At 53.2% G+C, this 24,599-nt stretch overlaps 1 protein-coding gene across 1 annotated transcript in view; it reads right to left on the bottom strand.

Annotated features, from left to right (window-relative positions):
- Positions 1-24,599, bottom strand: part of CDH22 (cadherin 22) — an 83,640-nt gene that overhangs the window by 16,942 nt on the left and 42,099 nt on the right. The window contains exons 5-7 of the mRNA XM_069546333.1: positions 20,924-21,117; positions 18,054-18,307; positions 7,050-7,186 (exon numbers count right to left, since the gene is read on the bottom strand). Coding sequence (XP_069402434.1) covers positions 7,050-7,186; positions 18,054-18,307; positions 20,924-21,117 — 585 coding nt within the window. The remainder of the gene's footprint in view (positions 1-7,049; positions 7,187-18,053; positions 18,308-20,923; positions 21,118-24,599) is intronic.

Below are 24,599 nucleotides of genomic sequence, written 5' to 3' on the forward strand. Positions count from 1 at the left end.
CTGGGGTGGGAGGGGAGTCTGTAGATAGCAAAACTCTGGATTCCTTCTAAGGAAGACCCCATCCCCTGGCCGTTCCTAATATAGTGTTTGGGCCAAACTGAACTTAAGAGGCTGGAGGCCAGCAGGAAATACAGAGGGTGTAGGGCCTGGCCTGGTGACCCTGTTAGGGAACTCCTAGGAATGTGTGCCTCCCAGAAGGCCACCAGCAAACACATATAGAGAACCTGCCACGGGCCAGGGTTTGTTCTGCCTCATTTCATCCTGTGGGAGATATGGATTTGAATTACTGCCATTTTTTGATGAGGAAACTGGCTCAGAGAGGTAAAGAACTTGCCCAAAGTTTCACAGGGGACAATCAATGGAACCTGAGCCTGGTTCAAAACAGGGACTTTCTACCCTTCAAATGATATGGCCTTTCTGACCACCTTTAGCTGCCCGAGGCCAGCTTGCCTTGAGGCCCCAAATGTCTCTGCCTCCTCCAGGAAGCTTTCCTTGACTGTCCTCAGTCCTGGGCAATCAGACTATACGTCCAAGACCTACATACCCATAAGGCCTGTGTGATATTCCTCCCTGGCCTTGTCCCTCGCCCCACTCTCCTTTTTCCTCTGATCCAAGTTTCCTCTTTACCCTCCTTCAGGTATTTACCCAGATGTCTTCTCAGCAAGACTTCCCCTGATGACTTTATTTCACTTTGCTCCTTGCAATTCCACCAGATACCCCATTTACTGCTCTCTCTCTGTCCTGTTTATCCAACATCCCTGTATTTTTGTTGTTGTTGTTGTTCAGTTGCTAAGTTTTGTTTGACTCTTTGCGACCCCATGGACTGCAGCCTGCCAGGCTTCACTGTCCTTCACTGTCTCCAAGTTTGCTCAAACTCATGTCCATTGAGTCAGTGATGTTATCTAACTGTCTCATCCTCTGTCTGTATTTTTACTTACTTAAACTCACCCATCATCTATCTCCCCCATTAGAAAGCAAGCAGATTTTTGGTCTCTTGTGTTTGCTGCTGTCTCCCCAGCCCCTCTCTGCATGGCACACAGTAGGTGCTTAATAAAGGTTGGTCAAATGAATGGGTTTCACTGTCTGGCATCTCTAATCATGCTGGGCTGCTGCAGAGTGGCAGGGAGAGACCGAGGCCTCTGGAGGGACAAATCCTGCGGGGGCCGTGCCCGTCCCTGAATCACATCACCGAGGGAGCAGTCTAGCTGTCCGACCTGTTCCTGCCTCTCTCCCTGCACCAAGGTTTTCCCATCCTTAAAACAAATGGAGCTGGACTCCGAGGTTCTCCTTGGTTGTCACAGAGAAAGAGAGAAGCCAGGGAGAGAGACAGAAGTGAGGACGCAAGAGTGGGCATGGGAAGGAGAGTGAGAAGTGGAGAGAGGGCAGAGGGAGGGGGCTACAGAGGTAGGGGGCTGCTGGAAGGTACCTCCTTCTCCCTCACCAGCAGTGGTGCAAGGGTAGCCCAGACCCTCTGCTCCACAGTTCCCTCAGCCCCCCACCCCCCGCCCCCACCACCTCCCAAGGGAATTAAATTGCATCCAAACACCAGGCTCTGATTAGTGCTGGCCAGCTGGGCAGGAAGATTTATCATCCCAATTACGAGCTGGCCAAGACAAGCAGGCAGGACGGCGATGCGGGGGACTGGGTGAGCAGGCGGGGCTGCTTCAGGGAAGGGGTGTCAGAGCTGTCAGGGGGGGATGCCTTGCACTCCCTGCCCGGTCCCCACTCACCTCCAGTGGGAGAACGAGGTTAGGGCGCCTTCTCTGCTTGTTGATTATCTGTTTGGCTTCCACATGGAGATTGGAAGTTTGACCTTGTTGAGTTGGGGATGTTTCATCCACCAAAGGGTAGGGGAGAACTTCTGGGTAAAATAGGGGCCCTGGAATCAGGGGTGGGTGGCAGGAAGTTTTCCTTCCTAGGGCTGAGCTGGTCCTAATACTCTGGGCTTTCCTACAAAGACCACATGGACCTCACGAAAATCTTTGTTCCTGGTGGGATTAATTAAGTACCTAGGCAGCTCAGGATCCTGGGAGTTACCTGGTCCAAGTGGAACCCAGGCTTGATTTACACACTTCTGGTGATGGGGAGCTCACTACCTTCTGAAGCAACCCCTTCCATGCAGGGCTGTGCCAAGCCTCTTCCCCAGCCTCCCCAGCACTTCCTCCCTCCTTCCCTCGCCCTGCCCTCCACTCTCAGCACATGTCTCAGCCGAGTCTTCCTGACAGCCTCCCATCTGTTCCCCGCTCCAGGGTGCCCCCCTCCCGTCCCCCTTCCCCCACGAACCCAAGTGGCCACAGGGGACTGCACATCTGACCATCTCCCTCTTCTGCTTGAAGACCTGCTCTGGCTCCCTGTCGTCTCCAGGAGATGTCCGGCTACTCACAGGACTTCCAAGGCCTTTTGTAGAGGCCCCCAGTGAGCTTCTGCATGCTCAGCTCGTCTCACCTGCTCCAGCCACCCTCTGGCCCAGCTTCTAGCCACATTCTATTTCTTAGAATGGACAGTGGTCTTCCTGCTGGCCAAACCTCCAGGCCTTGGCACACGTCTTTCTGCTGGGAGCAGCAGAAAGCTGGGAGCTCCCAACCCGACTCTCCTTAACATTTGAGACCCAACTCAGACGTCCCCTTCTCTGGGAAAGCTTTCTTGCCTTCTTCCCCTGCTGCACCTCCTGAGAGCTCACCGCCTCATCCCCTCTACCCTGTGCTGTCCAGAGCGGGGCCAGACCTCCCGAGGTCAGAGGCCAAGACTCTAGCCCCAGACTCCAGTGCCCAGGCTCGGTGGGTGAGAAGAGGACCCCAGCAGACACTTTCTATAAAGTATTCAGCACAACATCTGGCATATTGTGAGCTTCAAATAAATAGAAGCCACTATGATGAATAGTTATGAACTTCTCAGGTGGCCCAGTGAGTAAAGAATCTGCCTGCAATGCAGAAGACACAGGAGAGCCAGGCTCGATCCCTGCGTCGGGAAGAAATCCTGGAGGAGGGTGTGGCACCACCTTCAGTATTCTTGCCTGCAGAATCCCATGAACAGAGCGTGGCAGGCTACAGTCCATAGGGTCGCAAAGAGTCGGACACGACTGAGCGACTGAGCGCACATGATTAATAGTCAACAGTAACCCTCATAGCTGTCCAATAGGGTGCCATTTCATAGGTGAGAAAACCAAGGCAAGAAGAGGGGAAATGACTGTCCATACTCTCGGCTAGGGGTCGGACCACTAGAAGCAGTGTTTCTTTATCACGCTGCCCTGCCTTCCTAACTGGGTGGGCAAGACCATTCACCATCCATTCAGGAAATATTGGGTTGGTCAAAAGCGTTGTTTGGGATTTTCCATATGATGTTACGGAAAATCCCGAATGACCCTTTTGGCCACCCTAATACTTGTACACACCTACTAAGCGCCAGGCCCAGTGTGAATGCTACAGATATGGAAGAGACCCTGCCTTCAAGGAAGGTCCTTTCCCCAGGAGATGAGAGATCAACAAAGTCGGCACACAAATGCATGTGTAAATCATAAAGCTTGCTCTGTGATAGAAAGGAAAAATCAGCGGCTGGTGAAATCGGGACTTGGCCTGGGGTGACCCGGATGGGGAAGCTCTAGCTAATCTAGTTAACTCTTTGCTGTCCAGCCAGAGACAACCCCTCCAGACCAGTCTGGGGCCTGGAAGAGGGGGCCAGCTGCAGCTCCCTGGCACACCACCCCCCTCTACCCCAGCGCTGGCTTCGCCAGCCCGCCCGCCGCCCCTCTGTCTCTCTGAAGACTGTCCCTTTACAACTGCCCTTTTTTCCACTGAAGGATTCAGACACAAATTGTACTTTAAATTCAATATCGGTCATTAATATTTCATGATTACAAAACGTTAAAGATAATGTCAGTGGAAGCAGCGTCTGCATGGGCAGAATGGATGACTCAGAAGTTCGGGGGAGAGGGGAGCCCGCATACTAAGTGGCTGGGGAGTCTTTGAGGTAATCCGGTCTGACAGGCTGCGGCTGTGCCTCAGTGCCGCGTTCTCGTTCTGTTCTCCGAGGTGCTCACAAGGCTCCGCTGCTGTGTGTAAATATTTCCCCTCTGATTCTTGTCACCTCGTGTTTGTTGACCCCGCCACTGGCCCCCCTGCCGTGGTCCCCTGTTTCTGAGAAGCTGAATAGATGCTTTGGCAGAAGAGCACCGCGGTGTGGGGGGGCGGGGCGGGCGGTGGTGGGGAGACCCCAGGGCATTGTCCCTGAGGCTCTGGCCTGGCTGTGGGAGCCCTGCCCACCCCCATCCCCCAGGGACTGGCTTTGTGACTTTGGGGCCATCGCGGTTCCTTCCTGAGCCTCTACTTCCCAGTCTGCAAAGTGGGGATAACAATTTGTCCTCGTCTCACGGAGAGGGCAAGAGGCTGGAGTGGGTGGATGGCTGGCGCCGCTCCTGGCTTCATGCCTGGCACCGAAGACATATGACTCGGGGGCAGCTGGGTGAACGCCGGGCCATGCCGTCAGACTGGCTGGGGCCCGGAATTTGGACAAATGACTTCACCTCCCTGAGTCTTAGTTTCCTCATCCATACGTTGGGGGTAATGGCAGAATCGACATCTGATAGGTGGGGAGCTTCCGTGAACACAGCACTGTAGAGCGCCTGGCACAGAGTGAGTGCTTCAGGCAAGTGCACCGAGTCCAGATCAATAGCTATCATTAACTGAGCACTAAGTACTAGGCTACGTTCTTTCTATCCTATTTAATCCCCCCACCAGCACCGTGAAGTGGGAACCACTCATTTTATCATCGATCAATATCCCCGGTGAGACTTGGGCAGGAGTTGTGAATTGCAGCTCCGAGGGGAGGGGTCGCTAGCCCAGTCCTTTCCTTCCCCATGCTCAGTTACTGGGATGGTGTGGGGGCAATAGAGGTGGGGCCCAGAGAACAGAGTGCCAGGAAAAGGGAGGCTGTGGAGCAAAGCTGTGGAAGAAACCAGGAAGACCTGGCCCCAAATCCTGGCTCTGCCACTGCACATCCTTGGGCAAAGCTCTGTATAGTCTGAGGCTCGATTTTCCCATCAATAAAATGGGTGCTGATCATGATTCAGTAGAAGTATGTGCTAAAAAGGATCAAGCTCAGTATCTGATTAGGTAAACACTGTAAAAGAATCTCTGCTGGGAAGAGGCCCCTGACACACTCTCTCTGTGAAATGGTAGCATTAGAGATTCTCTATGCTTCTCTAGCTGCTTTCTGGAAGAAATTCACAGGGCAGAAGCACAACGCTTAACCCAAGAAGGGACCGGCCAGCGGTGGGCCGTCAGGTGGTGTGACAGCTGGTGGGGAGATGCTCTGTGGGCAGGGAGAGGGGGTGTCTCTGCCCAGCAGCCCGGCCAGGCCCCCTGGCTGCTCAGGAAGCAGGTTCAGGGAGGTGAGGATGGGGAGCTGTCTGCCCACCAGTCCAGCAGCCACTTCTTCTCCAGCCACCTTTGTTATCTCCCTTTCATGCGGTGGAGAAGTGGATTCAAAGGCTCGGGAGCAGCAGGCACTGAGGTTTGAGCCAGCTTTGTATTTCCTTTTAAACCGAAGTTGAAAGAAACGAAGGGAACTTCAGCCTAGGGACTTCCTCGGCTGGAATGGGCTGGTGGGGATAGGGAAGTGGGAGGCACCGGCCAGGGAAGGCGGGGGAGGAGAGCCGCCAGGAGGGCTCGAAGGCACAGGAGGGCCTTGGGGCCCAGCTCGGCAGAGGGGAGTCTGAATGGCGCCCACTTCCACCAAGGCTGAGCCTCTGAGTATTCCTGCTGTCACCATCGGTTACTGGAGGCTCTGCTGGCTGCTGAGACCTGGAGAGCTGACAGGGAGGGGAGCTCGCGGAGCTGGTCTAGCATGGGCTCTGGCAGTGTTGCTCTGGTTGAGGAGGAGGCCTGCTGAACTGCCCTTTCCCCATTCCTGGCGTGCCGTGAACCCCCATGCTCTTAGCCCCTCACCTCCGTGGCCTGACTTGTCTAGACTCCATGTCCCAGGGCCTCTTTCTTTCTCAGCTCACACGCCTCTCCAGCTGCACCAAACTGCCTGTGACATGCAAGCACGCATGCACACACACACAGTCTTCGACACAGCCCAATCACCTTGGAGTCATTCTTGACCCCTCCATCTCTTTCCTCCATCTCAGCCCATCAGCAGGTCCAGGGGGCTCTATTTTCAGCCTGCCTCCAAAAGTTACCACTTTTGACCATTTCCATGGCTATCACCCTGGGCCAGGCCACTATCTCATCTTCAGGGCCCTGTTGCATGTAAATTCTAATTAAGCCCCTGCTCCTTCCCCTCTCCCCCGCCCCTGCAGCCCCCAAACAACCTATTTTCAATGCAGCAGCTGTAGGTATCATGTCAGGCAACCTCCCTCCGCTGCTCAAACCCCTCAGTGACTCCCGTCTCATTTGGAGTCAAGTCCAAAGACCCACTGCAGGGTAGACACTCTGCTCCTCGCCAACCACACTGGCCTCCTTGCTATTTCTCCAACTATGACCTCAGGGCCTTTGCACTGGCTGTCCCCTCTCCTTGGAACTCTCTTCCCTCCAATGGCAGCATGACTCCCTCACTTTATCAAGCTCTCTTTTGACAAGTCTCCTTTGCAGAGAAGCCTACCCTAAGAGAAACAATTCCCTCCCAATCCCTTTTCTCTGCTTTCTTTTTTTCCAGTTTCTTGTTAGCACTTAGCTGACATGCGAACACCCTTTCTTGAAGTTTCCTAAGGGTCTGGCTCTAGCCCATGGAGACAGTTTTTTTTAAACCTTGTTAGGGGCTCTATCTCCAACCTCTATAAAAAGGACTGGTGTATAGTAGGTGCTCAATACAAGCTTTAGGAAGAAAGCCAAACTCAAGACTGGGCCCGGCCTTCTGGGCTCGGAATCCTTCCCACATCTGTGTTCCTGTGGGTCAGCCTTTGCCGACCACGCCCCCACCTCAGCTCTGCCCAGTTTCTTTTTGCCCTCCTCCCAGCCTTTGGCCCCTCCTCCCTGGGCTTTGCCCCGCCCATAGCCCCACCCTTTGGCCATCGCCCCTCCCTTCCGTATTCGCCCCGCCCCCTGGCTCACCCGCCTCCATAGCCAGCACTGTGATGTTGTGCCAGCCGGCCGTCTCTCGGTCCAGTCCCTTGCCGGTGACGATGGCACCCGTGTCCGCATCGATATCAAAGATCTGGTCCAAATCTGAGTCGCGGTCGATGGCATACCTAAGAGGGGCAGGTCAGGGCTGATTGAAGGTGTCCTGGCGCTGATGGAGCAGTGCCCATGTCCCTCCACCCTCCCCCTAAAGAAGAACTACCTGCCCGGGAGACACAGGAAGCAGAGAGACCTTTTCCGACAGACGAGGCGTGAAAATGGATCTGAGTTTGCATCTCAGCTGCACTGGGTTCCTGACGTGTGACCATGGGCAAGGCTCAACCTTTCCGAGCCTCAGCTTCCTCAGCTGGGTAAAGGGGCTAATAATTTACATCTCACGGTCGTTGTGAGGTCAGGAAGAAGGCAAAGTGCCCAGCACAGAGTTAGCATTCACAGGGTATTTGATTCTTATCTTTCCATAAGAGGTGACTCTGGAACCGGTCTTGAGAAAGGGACAGAATGGCATTCCAGGCATGGGGAACAGAAGCTGCAAAGTGAGAATCATTCAGGGGATGGCAAATTGTGCAGAAAAGGCCAGAACTGGAAAGTGCGGAGGAAGAGGCTTGAGAACAAGCAGAGTGCAGAATTCAGGGCGTTAGGGATCCTGGGGAGCCTAGAGGGATTTTGTGCAGGAGGGAGGGCTTCCGAGGCCCCAGACCTGGGACGCGGGCTGAGCCAAGAAGGGGTCTGAGGTCTGGCCGCCGGCCCCTCCCCGCCAGCGCAGCGCGCCAGTGCTAATCTGCGGCTTTTCACTTGCCGCGTGAAAAAGCCCTTTGTTCCGCCTCCTTCCCGGGCCTTTGTGCGGCGGCTCCAGGCCTGAAAGGCCCGTGTCCAACACATGTCTCGGGCGGCGGCGGCCCAGAGAGGCCCCGCCAGCTCTGTCCGCCGCTTCCCCAGGCTGATAACGCGGGCGGGGGCGCCGCCAGGCTGCGCGGCCTACAAAGGCCCCCGAATGCCAAGCAAGGGCTCTTTGTGCAGCGGGAACAATGGAGCCTGGTGGGGCGGGGCACCCCTCCCCCTTCCTCCAGCTGGAGGAAACAAGCCCTTCCGTATCTTCTGGAGCCAGAGCCGGGACACTGAGGCCCACGGAGAGGACAACACCAGAACATCCCCTTCCCTACCCGCACTGAAACTCGAAGCCCTGAGATGACCCTTCAGTGGCCTTGGCTGCATTACCAAACCGCTCCAGGCCTCAGTTTCCGCATCTGTTGAATGGGGATAATGATACCCAGTGCATGTGGGCGGGGCTTCCCAAGTAGCTGGTGGTAAAGAACATGCCTACTAATGCAGGAGATGCAAGAGACACGGGTTTGATCCCCGGGTCGGGAAGATCCCCTGGAGGAGGAAATGGCAACACACTCCAGTGTTCTTGTCTGGAAAAATCCCATGGACAGAGGAGCCTGGAGGGCTACAGTCCATCGGGTCACCCCCACACTACTAAGCACAGTGGTACCCAGTGGGACTGTGGAGTCTGGGAGCAGTTGCAGCTGGCTTTGAATCCTCTGCTTCTTATTCCACCTGGGTGACCTTGGGCTAGGCACTGGACCTCATTGGCCTCTGTTTACTTGTCTGCACAATAGGGTGATTCATACATCACTGGTGTGGGTTAGAGGAAATAATCCATGGAACTGGGCAAAAGTGACAGCCCTTACTGTTTTCATATTCACTGCTGCAGTGGAGGTGCCAGCTTGTGGCAGACTGCAAAGGGCTGGGCATGAGGGTGTAGTGGGCATTACAGCTAGTCTTCTGGGGCCCTAGGTTTTTTTTCTTTTTCAGCCATGCCACACAGCATGTGGGATCTTAGTTCCTTGACCAGAGATTAAACCCACATCCCCTACATTGGAAGCAAACAGTCTTAACCACTGTACCACCAGGGAGGTCCCTGAATCCCTAGTTTAATGCCGCCTCCTCTCTCTAAGTTGCTAAGCCCACATCCTCTTTGGCCCTGATCAGCCTGGGTCCTCCTGACCTGGGTGAAAGTGTGTGGGTCAGATCCAAGATGACAATTCCTCCCATCAGGCCAGCACTTAACAGTCTCCAGCCATCCCTCCCTTCGTTCTTTTATGCCTAAACATTAGCTGAATGCCTTCTCCACGCTGCTCTGTGCTAAAGTGAAAGTTGCTCCATCGTGTCCAACTCTTTGTGACCCCGTGGACTATACAGTTCATGGAATTCTCCAGGCCAGAATACTGGAGTGGGTAGCCTTTTCCCTTCTCCAGGGGATCTTCCTAAACCAGGGATCAAACCCAGGTCTCTGTGGGCGGATTCTTTACCAGCTGAGCCACCAGGGAAGCCTAAGAATACTGGAGTGGATAGCCTATCCATTCTCCAGTGGATCTTCCCGACACAGGAATCGAACTGGGGTCTCCTGTATTGCAGGCGGATTCTTTACTATCTGAGCCACAGGGGAAGACCACTCTGTGCTAAACTCTGGGGGTAAAATGGCAAATGAGACAGATGAGGCCCCGTCCTGCCTGTCATCTTGTGAGGCTGATGTGTGGTCAACCCATTTTGCAGATGAAGATGAGAGAGGCAGCTTCCCAAGCTTAGGGCCGCGAAGTAAGGTTGTGCAGGCTGTATCCTGCACAAAGTTACTAGGCTGAAGAGGGGAAGAGGGGATGAAGAGCAGCTGGTGTTCTTGCCTAGCCACAGGTGCTAGCTCAGGAAGAATCTTCTCAAAGGAGGACCTTTTCCTTATTTATGAAATGTGCCACATGGGCTAGTGTAACCCTGCCTAACGTTGCACAGGGACTGTCAGAGAACTGGAATCTGTGCCCCAACTTGGGACTCTACGCCCAGAGTTCTTTCTAGCGCATTGAACCATCTGAAGCGGCAGTGCATGGAGTCTCGGGTCACCGTGATCCAAGCCTGAACTGCTGGATGTTTGGGTCCAAAGATGGTAGAACCAGACTCTTGAATAGTGTTGGCTCAGCTGGGAGGAACCATGGAGACCTCCTCTTGATTTTACAGGTAGAAGGGAGTCCGAGAGACAACCAGGGGCCCCCGATCGCCTGGTCGGGGCTGGGCATAAGGCAGGGCTGATGGGAGGATGCCCACCGCCTTCTGTCTCCTCCTCTCTCTGCTCAGACCTCTTTCCTCTCTTCTCTCCTCCCAGTTACTCTTTTGTTTCCTCCTGGAGAGGAAGAGGGGGATGGATTCGAAGTGGAGGCAGCTGTTCTCAAGGCCATGGGAAGGGAGGGGGGCGTGGGGAGCCACCATCAACCAGCTAAAGACTTGGGGCTGCAGGTCCATGTGGCTGCTCGGCCCAGGTGGCTTTGTTCCAGCTCAGGGAGCCAGCGAGCGAGAGAGAGGGATGGGTGGAGGGCACGTGGCAAGGAGCGTGGCCTGGCAGGTGTGGGGGCAGTCGGGGAGGCTTGAGGCCCTCACTTGGCGGCGCTCGAGTTGTGTGTCTGGTCTGTGCTGCAGGTGGTCAGTGCGCGTGCGTGATGCTGTGTTACGGCTGGAAGGTACAAGAGTTAGGCGCTCAGACCAGGAGCAGGATCCACAATGACCCCAGGCAAGCCACTTCATCTTTGAGCCTTAATTTTAAGGAAAATGGAAAAGTGATTTAACTCCTATCTTGCAAGTGGTTGGGAGGATTATGCGCCTGGCTGGGGGACAGGTGCCTAGTTGGGTTCCAGGAAAATGAATCTGTGAGTGAGCACTATTGTTATTCTAATGACGATTCAGAAATGTCTGCTAAGGGGGACACAGGACCCCCCCCCCAACCCAGTGTGTGCTCTGCGGGCCTAGGGGTGGGAGGTACCATGCATGGATGTGGGAGCGTTGCCAGGGTCTGAGAAGGACAGGAGGCATCTGTGGTCTAGAAGGCTCTGCTCAAATCTCAGTTCTCATTTGGTCAGCCAGGACCTGGAGGGCAGGAAGGGGAGCAGGAGCAGGTGTGAGTGGAAGAGAGCAGTGAGAGAGTGTAGGTTTGCGTCCGCTAGCGTGTGTGTGTGCACAAGTGCAAAGAAAGCCTGGGAATTGTGGTCAGGAGTGGGATCCGGTGGCCATCTGCCGGGGTTTGAAACCTAGCTATGTGACCTTGAGTCAGTCACTTAAGCTCTCTGGTCTTTGGTTCCCATTTAAAAATGGTGCTAATAATAACACCTACCTCAGAGTGGTTGTGAGGATTAGACAAGTACTACTAATAAAACACTAATAAAACACTTTTAACAGCGCTGGGCCCCTGCCACATGACGTATGGATTAGCTCTCATTTTTATTTGCTCAGCAAGACTCTGTGCCAGGCCGGAGCACATGCAGGAGCTGCTCCCAGCCTTGCAGATAACTGTCATCACTGCTGCTGTCATTTTACACATGGGGAAACTGAGGCTCAGAGAAGCCAGGCGCCTTGCCCTGGGGCAGAAGGGCTGATGGGTGGCAAGGCCAGATTCCCAAGCCATGTGTGTCTGTGCAGAGTCCCATGTCTAAGAGCAGCCGCCTCAGGGCCAGCCGGGTGCACCTGCGGGCGCCCCTGCACCCTGGGGACAGCACAGAACACTGCTGTTGTCAAGGTCAGGGTGAGAGAAGTGGCCAGGGTACATCTTCCTGGCTTGAGGGCACATGTGGGTTTTTGTCACTTAAATATGTGCATATATAGCTCACGCAGGCATGATAAACACGACAGTGTGCAGACTCGTGCGTGTCCAGGCTGCCCGGTGCTCCTGTATCCGGGCTCGTGCACACACACACGTGCACACACAGCAGGCTGGATGATGCAGTCCCCGCCTGGGCTCCTAGCAGGGGAGACTCTTCACAAGCAAAAGCGGCTGCTCCCCTGAGCTGGGGACTCCTCTCTGCTCACTCCATCCTGCCTTTTGACTCTTTCCCCTCCCCCACCCCTTTTAAAGCACACCCTCAAAGCCCACACACGATGCCTAGAAATCTGTATGGGGTTAGTACTGGTTGCAGAATGAAGGGGAGTCCAGACCACCAAGAAAAATGGTAAGGTCCATTTCCTGAGGACCTACTATGTGCCAAACACTTAATCCTTCCTCCAAGCCTGGGACCACTGATCACAGAACCTGGTCCCTAGTAGACATTTAGTACTTTTTTTCTGAATAAATGAATGAGGCAGGAACTACCATGACACCCACTTTAGAGATGGGAAAACTGAGGGTTGGAGTAGGTGCAGTGATTTTCCCATAATTCTGCAACTGAGCTAGGATTCATTCCAGGTTTTCTCTGACTCTAAAAGGAGTACATCAAGGCTGTATATTGTCACCCTGCTTATTTAACTTATACCCAGAGTACATCATGAGAAATGCTTGGCTGGAAGAAGCACAAGCTGGAATCAAGATTGCCAGGAGAAATATCAATAACCTCAGATATGCAGATGACACCACCCTTATGGCAGAAAGTGAAGAGGAACTAAAAAGCCTCTTGATGAAAGTGAAAGTGGAGAGTGAAAAAGTTGGCTTAAAGCTCAACATTCAGAAAACGAAGATCATGGCATCTGGTCCCATCACTTCATGGGAAATAGATGGGGAAACTGTGGAAACAGTGTCAGACTTTATTTTTTTGGGCTCCCAAATCACTGCAGATGGTGACTGCAGCCATGAAATTAAAAGATGCTTACTCCTTGGAAGTTATGACCAACCTAGATAGCATATTCAAAAGCAGAGACATTACTTTGCTAACAAAGGTCCATCTAGTCAAGGCTATGGTTTTTCCAGTGGTCACGTATGGATGTGAGAGTTGGACTGTGAAGAAAGCTGAGCACCGAAGAATTGATGCTTTTGAAGTGTGGTGTTGGAGAAGACTCTTGAGAGTTCCCTGGACTGCAAGGAGGTCCAACCAGTCCATCCTAAAGGAGATCAGCCCTGGGTGTTCTTTGGAAGGACTGATGCTGAAGCTGAAACTCCAATACTTTGGCCACCTCATGCGAAGAGCTGACTCATTGGAAAAGACTCTGATGCTGGGAGGGATTGGGGGCAGGAGGAGAAGGGGACGACAGAGGATGAGATGGCTGGACGGCATCACCGACTCGATGGACATGAGTTTGAGTGAACTCCGGGAGATGGTGATGGACAGGGAGGCCTGGCGTGCTGCGGTTCATGGGGTCACAGAGTCGGACACGACTGAGTGACTGAACTGAACTGAAAATCCATGTGCTTTCTGTTGCACCCCACTGTGGAATGCTGGGAGGAAATGAAGTGTTCACTGTTTCTCTGGTTCAGCTGGGGCTTTCCTGGTTTTGACACTGAAGGGAGACCCAAGAGGGGGCTGGGGCTGGTAGGGCTGGAGATGGGTTGATAAACAGCCAATCTGTCTGCAAGGCTGCCTGATCCAGAGATGGGCCCATCTGAGCCCTCTCCTCTTTCTCTTCAAAGCCTTCCAAGACTTAACACTGCCTAAGGATAAAGTCCCACACCTTCACCTGACATTCAAGGTCCTCTCAGCTTGTCCCCAAGTGCCCCCACCCCGACCTCCTCTCTGGCCCCAACCGCCCTCCTGTGAGCTCATTCAGCTGACCTCACTGCTCCTGAACTTGACCTCCTGGCTCCCTGATTCTGTTCCTGCCGCCAGGTCCTCAGAGCCACTCCACCCTGGTTGCTGCCCCCCTATTCCAGCCCCATCCTCTTTATCTTTGCTCCATCCCTCCTTGGTGCCCAGAGAATGCACCCCTCCTTGGAGCTCCTGAGTCCTTAAGTCCCTGCTCAGCCCACTGAGACTCAGCTCTGTCCCCAGCCTTCCCCTTGCCCCGTCTGACTCTGTGTTTCACGCAGAGGGGAGGGCACCACATAAAGTTGGAAGCTGTTCAAACTACAAAGAGAATCAGAAAGAAGAAGTGTTAGTTGCTCAGTTGTGCCCAACTCTTTGCAACCCCATGGACTGCAGCCCACCAGGCTCCTCTGTACTTGGGATTCTCCCGGCAAGGATACTGGAGTGGAGTGCCATTTCCTTCTCCAGGGGATCTTCCTGACCCAGGGATTGAACCCAGGCAGATTCTTTACCACTGAGCTATGAGGGAAGCCCTAAGAGAATCAGAAGCAGGGGTGAAATGGCAGAAGGCTGGACTCAAGAATCAGACAATCATGGGTTAAATCCCATTCCTTCCCCCTTCAGGCTGAGTGACATTGGGAGGGTCACTTCTCCTCTCTGACCCTCAGTCTCTTCATCTGTAAAATGAGTAAACTACAACCTGAGGGCCAAACGCCACAGAGTGAGGCATCTTCCACGCTCTGCAGTACAGCGACTCGGAAAAGTCACTTTCTAATCTGCATCTCGGGATTTCCCAGGTACCGCCATCCTAGGCAGAGTCGCCTAGGATATCACTTCATTTCCAGGAACACACTAAGCCTGTTCCTGCCTCAGGACCTTCGCACTCGCTATTTCTTCTACCCCTGAGAGCCCAGTTGGTAAAGAATCCACCTGCAATGCAGGAGACCCTGGTTCAATTCCTGGGTCGGGAAGATCCGCTGGAGGAGGGATAGGCTACCCACGCCAGTATTCTTGTGCTTCCCTTGTGGCTCAGCTGGTAAAGAATCCGCCTGCAATGCAGGAGACCTAGGTTTGATCCATGGGTTGGGATGACCCCCTGGAGAAGGGAAAGGCTATACCCAGTATAGCCTCCAGGCCAGGATACTGGCCTGGAGAATTCCATGGACTATACAGTCCATGGGGTCGCAAAGAGTTGGACATGACTGAGCGACTTTCACTTGCATTCCTTCTACCCAGAATTCCTTGCCACATCTTTGTCTAGTTGATTCTCTCTTGATCATTCTGATGTCAACTCACTTGTCAACTCCTTGACCACTTAATCCAGGGTAGCCCCCTGTGGCCCCAATTGGTCTTATCCTATCACCTTGTTTATTTTCTTCATAGGTCTTATCAGCAATGACCCCTTTTAACCATCTGTTGACTTGTGGCGACAAACATTCGACTACTTATTGGCTGTTTCCCTGCCTCCCCTGCCCCCCAGGAGAAGGCAAACTCCTTGAGCGGAGGGACTGGGTCTTATCACCTCTGTTTCCCCATTGTCTGGGGCAGTGCCGGATGTGACATGACTCACACCCCTAGGTGCTGACTGAGTCCAGGACCCTTGGAACCCAGGGAGCTGGAACATAAGCCAGGCTCTGGGCTGCCCAGGTGGTCTGTGAGGACCCCTTCTCTAGCCATCTGTCCCCTTACAGACCGGGCGCTCCTCCCCAGCTCTGCCCTTGGCTGAGTCATCTCGGGCCTGGTTCCAGGCCGGCAGGGAGGAGGAGGAGTTGGGTAAATGTTTGTGGTGTGAAATTGGACCTCTCTCAAGCTCCTCACCGCCTCCACATCTGAGGAGCCCCAGGGAAGGGGCGGCATAGAGAGATGAAAGGAGGTGAGAAGCAGGTTTCAAAGTTGGCCCTTTCAGTGCAGATGAAAGCAGGGGGGAAGGGAAGTCAACAGAGGGTGGAGGGGGAGGACTGGGGGGGGAGTGGGGAGAGCAATACTGGAGAGGAGGGGAGAAGGCAGCGGGGTGCGCTGGACCTGGGAGGCAAAGACCAGGCTCCTACTGCTGCCTGGTAACTCTTGTGAGCCCAGGGAAACTCCTCCCCTCCCTGGATCTCAGTTTCCTGCCAAACAAGGGTGATAATGCCCTCCTGGGAAAGGTCTGGGGCTGAGCCAGAGGCTGACAGGGATGTTTAAAGACTGTATCTATTGTCAGCGGGGATGGAAAGATGGTGGAGGAGTTCATAGGCAGTGGAGGGTGGTTTTGGCCATGGGAAGGGTGGAGGCAGCCTAGGAGGCATTCAGGACCTCTGGACTGAGTCTGAGCCCTTCAGCCTATCTTTGAACCTTGTCAGACTTCTCTTGTTGGTTCATTGCTCAGCCTCCCATAGACATCACAGTCTACTCATCTCCAGACACACCTACCACTTCTTCCCTTCCTATGCCTGTGCCTGGAATAGCCTTCTCCTCATAGCTACACTCGGAGAAGGCAATGGCACCCCACTCCAGTACTTTGCCTGGAGAATCCCAGGGACGGGGGAGCCTGGTGGCTGCCGTCTATGGGGTCACACAGAGTCGGACATGACTGAAGTGACTTAGCAGCAGCAGCAGCAGCATAGCTACACTGACCAGACTCAGGTACACGGCTCAATATAATTCCTGCCTCCTCCAGGAAGTCTTTCTAGACCCCTGAGGGTAGCCTCCAGTCTGGGAGCCCATAGGTAGTTAAGCATCTTTGTGTCTTCACCTTGGGGTTGCCATGTAAGGTTGCATAGGCTATGCACTGGACAAATCGGAGGGAGCCATTCACATAAATGATGGTGAGAATGCTACCCATATGGAGTTGAATAATGCAGAGATCCTTTAAGCACAGAGCTAGGCACACAGCTGGCTCAGGCATCATTCACTATGTACAGGGGTTTCAGGGAATAAACAGGAAGCTCCAGACACTTAAATTCAGTCAACAGTGGGCATTCACCCCACCCTGACCTCCTCCTCTGGATCACTTTCTTTCTCTCTGACATCCTTTCAGCTTGGGCCATGGTCAGGGACTCTCCAACCCCTGCAGATTGCAAACCCTTCCAGGGACACCAACAGCGCCAGAGCACCCTGTGGCCTCCGCCCACTTGCCGCTGGCCCCCTTCCCCCCGCGCCCCACCTCCATGCCTCTGTCTCTGCCACTGGCTTTCTCTCCAACTCTCCTCTTTCAGTTCCTACAGTGTCAGGTCAGTTCCTCTGTCCTTGAGTTACTCCTGCCCTCTTTCCACTGGTTTTCCTTCTCTGGCCACTTCCTCTCACTGTTGGTCTCACTGCATCTCCAGGAACCTCTCTCTTCTCTGTCTTTCTCTGCTTTTACATTTCATCCATTCACCATGTGTCAGGGAATGTCCACTGAGCGCTAGGCAGCATGAGGACCTGAGGATACAGCGGTGAACTTAGACACGCATCCCTATTCTCCTAAAGCTTATCTTTTAGGGAGAGGGACAAAGTCATCAGGAAAATGGGTAACAGGTTAGATGGTGATGAAGGACGAAAGAAAATGGATATGAAGTGTGAGGACACGTTGGGGCGGGGTTGACATTTTAGAAAGGGTGGTCAGGGAAGGTTGCACTGAGAAGGTGACTTTTGAGGAAAGTCCTGGAGGAAGTGAGAGGACCACCCCTGGAGATGTTAAGCGGGAGAACATTCCAGGCAGAGGGATCGGGCAGTGCAAAGGCCCTGGGGTAGAGGCGGGCTGGGTGTATCCCGGGAGCTGTGAGGAGGTCAACGTGGCCAAGGAGAGTGAACCAGGGAGGAGGTGAGCCAGGGTATGAGAAGTTACAGTGAGGCCACATCCTATAGGGTCTGGGCTTTTATCCTGAGTCCCAGAGGTGCCTTTGGAGGGCTTTCAGCAGAGGAGGGTCAGTGGGGGGTGGTTTGGGCCACGAGAAGGGTGGGGCGGGAGTCAGTCTGGCTCCTGCGCCCATTCTAGATTGAAGAGGGGTGATGAGAGAAGCAGAGAGAGCCAGTAATCAGGCAAGAGAAACAGGCGGCCTGGACCAGGGCGGCAGCTGCGGAGGAGGTGAGAAGTGGTCAGATTCTGGAGATGTTTTTAAAGCAGAGATGACAGGCTTTGCTGATGGATTGGAGGGAGGTGTGAGAGAAAAACATAAGTCGAGGATGTCTGCAACATTTTTGACCTGAAAAGCTGGAAGGATGAAATTATCTTTTTTTTTTTTTCCCCCTTCTGGTGGAGGACCGAGGCTGAGCCCAGGTCACTGCTGCGTCTGTCACACCTGGCTCTCTCTCGTTATCCTGAGCTCCCTGTCTCTCTGCCACTGTTCTCGAATCCGATTCCTTTGTCTCTTTGGCTCCCGGTGGCCCGAGTCTATCGCTCTCTCCCCTCCTCCCTCACCATCACCGCCCCCAACCCCTCCCTGTCCCGTCCCCACCCCCTCTGCCCGCCGTCTGTCCGCAGGCGCTGGCGGGGTAGCAGGCAGCAGGCGTCGGCCCCGGGCGGGGGTCTCACCGGACGGGCCGGTTGGCGGCGTCGGGGTCCCGCGCCGTCACCACGCCGACCAGGGAGCCCACCTGCGCGTCCTCCTGTACCTCCAGGAGGCCGGAGGGCGGCCGGAACTCGGGGGGCTCGTCCACGTCGATAACGGCCACGCGCACGATCGCCTGGTCGCGGAACGTGCCCAGGTCAGCGAAGCGAGGGTCCACGAACTTGTTGAGGGCCTCCAGGACCACGGTGTGCACCGGCTGGGACTCGAAGTCCAGGCGCTGGAGGGGTGGGCGGAAGGGAGCAGAGGGCCGGTGAGTGGGCTGGTCTGCTCCACACTTCCAGGCGGACAGAGTCCAAGTCTGGGGGTAGGGGGAGCTGGCCTGGCTCCGAGGGGGCGGGGCTGACCCCAAGAGGGTGGGGCTGGCTTAAGGTCACAGTTGACTGAGGCATCCCTGACTCAATGGCATCACTGACACACTGTCGGGTTACAGGGAGAGAAAGTCAGGCCCTGCTGGGGACAGTCTTGCTCAGGGACACAGGGTCACATACTGACTCCCAGACTTCCTGCTACCCGGTGCACGGGACTGGCCTTAATTTATTAACTTACAAAGCTCTGTGTGCCAGTGTTCTAAATGTAGCGACTCATCTAATTTTACAGCGTCCCAAAGAGGCTTGTATTATTATTATCATCCTATTTGACACGTGAGGATGTCGAGGTCTAGCAGGCTCTGTAACTTGCCCTAGGTCACTTAGCAGTTAGTCCCTGGCAGAAGTGGGATTCACATCCCCGGCAATGCAGCTGTCAAGTGCCAGCCCTTAACCCCACTGGCAGGAAAGGCGCTGGATGTGTGGCTGCCCGGCTGTGTGTCTGCGGGCAATCTGTTCTGCTTCTCTGGGCCTCGGGTGGGAGGGTGAGATGAGACCTTCCTGGTGTATTATTGGTGGCAGCTGCTAATGTGAGTTGAGCCTGATAAGCCGGGCGGCCTTAGAGCTCCCTCAGAGACCTCGCTAAAGCCACGCTGAGCCCTGGTCCTCATCAGGGAATGCTGGTGGGGGACCCTCTGACGGACAAGCTGCATGGCTGCATGGACTCTGGCCTCCTAAGGATAACGCCTTTAGAGCAAAGAGAAAGGGCAGTGGTGGAACCATGGCGCCACTGTCACATGCTGGGGGAGCCATCTGGGCAGCAAGGGCCACCTTCCTGGAGAACTGCCCTCTGTCTAGGGTCCCTCCTTTCCTCTCAGAACCTCCCCTCCACACTCCCCCTTCCCCAACAGAAAGAAAAAGAAGGGCTACCTCCTCCCTCCATCCTGTTGCCTGGGAAATCAGGATGCAGGAAGGCAGGCGCGGACCTGGCCTGGGAGCGAGTGATGGGCTCTGGAGCCAGGTCATCAATCAGGCGGGGGCTCTGCTCCCTGAGCCAGCACTGACTCCACAGAGACACCTCAGGCGCCACTGCTGGAGCAGGCGGGGTGGGGGTGGGGTTATGGGGCAAGAGGCAGGGAGGATGGGGAAGTTACTACAGGGGCATCACCGGGGATGAGAGCAAATGCTGTGCTGGGGTCCCTGGGCTGGGCTTGGGGCCTGATTCTGCTGCTCTGTGATGCTGGGCCTCCCCAGGCCTCCAGGTCCCCCATCTGTGAAATGGGCTCATCTTACCGTGAAGACAAGTGGAGGTCAGAAGACCGAAAGCTATGTAATGTCTAAAAGGGTGGATTCTGGAGACAGACTCCCCGGGGCCCTGTCCCTACAACTTCTCTGTAAGATGCTTGTCCTTGGATGCAAATGACTTAACTCAGGGCCTCAGATTCCCACCTATGAAATGGGCAATAATAATACTTAGAGGGTTGTTGTAGAGATTAAATGAGTTAATACATGGAAAGCATTGGAAAGGAGGCTGGCATGCTATTAACACTTCATTGTAAGTATTAGCCTCATATTCTTATCCTAGTTGAAGAAACAGAGTTTTCTCTATCTTCAAACCCTCGTGGCCAGGGAGAGAGTTTGATTATTGAGTGAATGAAGGGCTGTCGGGGCAGATGTTTCTGTGGGTCCCAGGAGGCAGAGCCTGGGCTGACAGGAATTGGACAGACTGTGGCTGAATGGGAGAAGGAGGAGCAGGACACTGGTAGGGAGTGAGCGTCCCATCCCTGGGAGTATACAAAGGCTTACAACTGTTTGTAGGCCAGGGCAGGGGACTCAGACCTCCTGTGGAACAGCAGCGTTGGAGTGGGCAGCATCAAAGACCTGTGCACCCCTGAGCTGCCAAGTTCGTGACCAAGCCCTTGAAGATGCTGTTTGCTTTTTTCTCTGACCTCTGTCTCCTTTCCCTAGGGGGTGCTGAGTTTGCTGTTTGAGCTTCTGGTTCCTCGGCTGGTCAGTGGGTAAGGAGGCTGTTAGATTCAGGAAGGAAAGAGCTTTGGGGTCACCAGACCTGGGTTCAAATCCTACTCTATCTCTTACAGGTATAATCTTGGGCAAGCCCTTTTACCTTTCTAAATCTCTGTTTTCTTACTTGTAAAAATGGTCATAATATGTTTTCCTTCCAAGGGTAACATCAAGATGAAAGGAAACAGTGAGTGTGAAGGGCCTGGTGTGAACTTGAAGTAGCACAGCGTAGTGTGTAAGAGCACAGATTCAAGTCTGGATTGACTCCTGGCTCTTGACCGCTAGCTGTGCAACCTTGGACAAGTCACTTAACCTCTCTATGCCTCATGTTCTCATTTGTAAAATGGGAAGGAAAGCATTAGCGTTTTCCCAGGTTGGTCCAGCCTCCCTGGAGAGACTTCACCCCTGGAGTGAAGTGGGATGGGGTATTTGGCTGCTCAGTGACCCCCTACCCAACCCTGCTGCCCTGGGGCCTGCCTCCCCCATCACTTCCAGGGTGGCCGCACCTTCTGCACTACGATGATGGCCTCCTGCGTGTCACTGTCTGTGATGACCTTGAACACGTGCCCGCCGCTGCCGCTCTCCTCCCTGAGGTGGTAAGTCATGTCTGTGTTTTCGCCCACGTCTGAGTCCTCGGCCTTCACGCGTCCCACAGCCGTGCCGATGGGGGCCGACTCCTGAATGCTGAACTGGTACATCTCTGTAGGGGATACAGCTGTGAGCGGAGATGGTAACGCAGCCCCTCCCTCAGCTTCCACCAGCTCTAGGGGAGAGGAGGGGGGGGTCTCAGATGGGCTCCTTGGAGCTCCCTGCTTGGCCAGGACTGGTGCTGGGAGAGGCGCTTCCTCTGCAGAAATGCGGGATGCAGTGCAAAGAGGAGGGTTCTAATTCTGACCTTGGCTTTATCCCCTGATTGATTTGAGAAAGTGTCGGCAGTTCTTTGGGACTCAAGTGTCCTCATCTGCCCAAAAGGGGACAGAGAAGCACCGTGATCAAGGCTACGGCCCTGGAATCAGTCCTGGCTGTGTAATTCTGAGCTCTGGTTTTCCTCATCTGTAGAATGGGAATAATAATAGTGCCTTCCTGATAGCACTGTCATTTCCCAATCAATTGAGATGATAATGCATGTCAGTTGCTTAGCACAGAGGCTAGTATCTGTTGCTGCTGCTGCTGCTGCTGCTGCTAAGTTGCTTCAGTCATGTCCGACTCTGTGCGACCGCAGTGTTACCCACCCAATAAATGGGACACACTGCATTCAAATAGTAGGGCTGCACACTGATTTTTTTGTTGCTGTGGATGTTAATGATATTGGTTCCTTCATTTCCACATATTTATTGAGCATCTGTGATGTCCCAGAGCAGCTCTATGCACTAGGCTTCTAGCAACAAGCAAAACAGACCCAAATCCCAGGCCTCACAGTGCTTTCCTCTTAGTGGAAGGAGAAAGACACTAAACAATCATATCAGTAAAATAAGATGTCAGATGGTACTTGGGAGAAAAATAAAACTGGGAAGGGAAATGGGGGGTGATGATGAAGGTGTATGTGGAGTTTTAAATAGGGTAATTGGGACTTTCCTGGCAGTCCAGTGGTTAAGACTCTGTGCTTCCAACGCAAGGGGCGAAGGTTCAATCCCTGGTCGGGAAACTAAGATCCCACATGCCACAGGATGCAGCCAAAAAAAAAACACTGTAAATGGCGTAATCGAGGAAAAGACAACATTTCTGCAAAAGTCTGAGGGAGGTGAGGCAGTGAGTCAAGCAGATATCTGGGAAAGACGGAGGGAACAGCAGGTGCAAAGGCCCTGAGGTGGGTGCAATGCCTGGCTTGTTTGAAGACTGGCAAGACGGCCACTGTTACCAGAGTGGGGAAGCAGAGGGGAAGCCAGAAGGAGTGAGGGTCAAGTGGAACTCAAATGGCTCCCTGCTCTCCCTCCAGAGTGGAGTTGAAGGTGAGGGTGATTTGCTAAGTGGTGGGCCCGCCCAGGGGAAGCAGGGGCTGTGGCACTGGGGATGTGTCTCTTGGAGCCCGCACTGGTCTGGATACCCTTGTGTGGTGTGGCTGTCTCTGACTGACTCTCACATAAGAGTCTTGGGGGGACTCTTAACACAAGCTGACCATGCCACCCCCTACTCTTTGCCATAGCTCCCCCAGCGCTGGTGGGAGCTGAGGGAGGGGCTGCCTTACCATCCGCACTGCACTTGGAATGAAGTTGTACAAGCCCCTTGGCCCCTGCTGACTTCTGCACCTTCATGCCTCCAACTCCCCACCTCAACATGAGCCTTAGTCTGGCTGAAGTTCCTGCAATTCCTTCAGGACGACTTGCTCTGTCTGTGCCACCTCTAGACTTCCCTCGCTTTACTCTCCTCTCTGCCTTCACTTCCCCTGTTTCCCCTCCTTTTTAGTCTCAGTGACTATTACCTCCTGTAATGGGGAAGGTTCCCAGACCTCCAGGCTCTGGTCCTATGTGTCCAGGGCCCCCAAGCTTATCCTATTGTAAGGATTATTGCATGTCCCTATTATTTTCTGTTTATTCTCTCTCCTTCTCTCTTCTCCCTCCCTCTGGGCTGTGAGCTCCTGCAAGGCAGGGACCACATCTCTTATTCATCAGGCATTCATGGTGCCTGGCAGAACACCAGGCTGCCACATAAATGAAATGTTTGAGTGACTAGTGAGTGAATGAATGAAAAGCAGCGTGAGTTACTAGTATATACTCACTGCTGCTGCTGCTGCTAAGTTGCTTCAGTCAGGTCGGACTCTGTGCGACCCCACAGATGGAAGCCCACCAGGCTCCCCCACCCCTGGGATTCTCTAGGCAAGAACGCTGGAGTGGGTTGCCATTTCCTTCTCCAATGCATGAAAGTGAAAAGTGAAAGGAAAGTCACTCAGTCATGTCCGACTCTGTGCAACCCTATGGACTACAGCCTACCAGGCTCCTCCATCCATGGGATTTTCCAGGCAAGAGTACTGGAGTGGGGTGCCATTGCCTTCTCCATACCCTCACTAGATTAACACAAATGAAAGAAATCTGACAGTACCAAGAATCAGTGAGGGTATGGTATGATGGACACATGCATTTCTTCATGGGGGAAAACAATTTACTAAATTTTATTTAGTAAAGTTGAAGATGAGTTTATTCTGCTCCTCTGTAGACGAATGAAATTGCATGCTAAACAGCAGTAGGACGCATACAACCATGTTCAAAGTGGTGCCCTCTACAATAGCCTCAGACTGGAAACAACGTAAATGTCCATTGGCAGGAGAATAGATAAATTATGGAATACTATACAGCACTGAAAATGAATACATTATAGCTAGAAGCAATAACGTGATTTCACAAACATAATTTGGGGAGATAAAAAAGCAAGATGAATCATTTGTATTGTGAGTTTCCACTTAGATAAGGTTAAAAACTTATAAAATTAAACTGTAATGTTAGATGTTGCCTATATGGGTGAATCAACCCTAAAGGACTGGATAAGGAAGAGGTGGTATATATGCATACTTATATATAATGGAATACTACTCAGCCATAAAAAAGTGAAATTTTACCACTTGCAGCAAGATGGACTTGGAGGGCATTATGCTAAGTCAAATAAGTCAGACAAAGACAAATACTGTATGATATCACTTATATATATATAATCTAAAGAATATTTTAAAAAGAAACAGATTCACAGATATAGAGAACAAATTAATGGTTGCCAGCGGGAAGAGGGAAGTGGGCAGGGGCAATGTAGGAGGAGACTGAGAGGTACAAATTATTAGGTTTAAAAAAACTACAAGAATATATTGTATAACATGGGGAATATAGCAACTAATTTATAATTAGTTATAACTATAAATGGAGTAAACCTTTAAAAATTATGAATCACTGTATTGTACACATATAATTTACATAATATTATACATCAGAGAAAGTGAAAGTGTTAGTTGCTCAGTCACGTCCAACTCTTTGGGATCCCATGCACAGTAGCCAGCCAGGCTCCTCTGTCCATGGAATTTTCCAGGCAAGGATACTGGAGGGGGTTGCCATTCCCTTCTCCAGGGGATCTTCCCCACCCAGGGACTGAATCCAGGTCTCCTGCATTGCAGGCAGATTCTTTACCATCTGAGCCACCACGGAAGCCCCTATTATCCACCAACTATACTTTGATAAAAAAGAAAAGCAAAGAGATGATGGT

Source organism: Ovis canadensis, chromosome 13 (assembly GCF_042477335.2).
Source record: "Ovis canadensis isolate MfBH-ARS-UI-01 breed Bighorn chromosome 13, ARS-UI_OviCan_v2, whole genome shotgun sequence".
Lineage (NCBI taxonomy): Eukaryota > Metazoa > Chordata > Mammalia > Artiodactyla > Bovidae > Ovis > Ovis canadensis.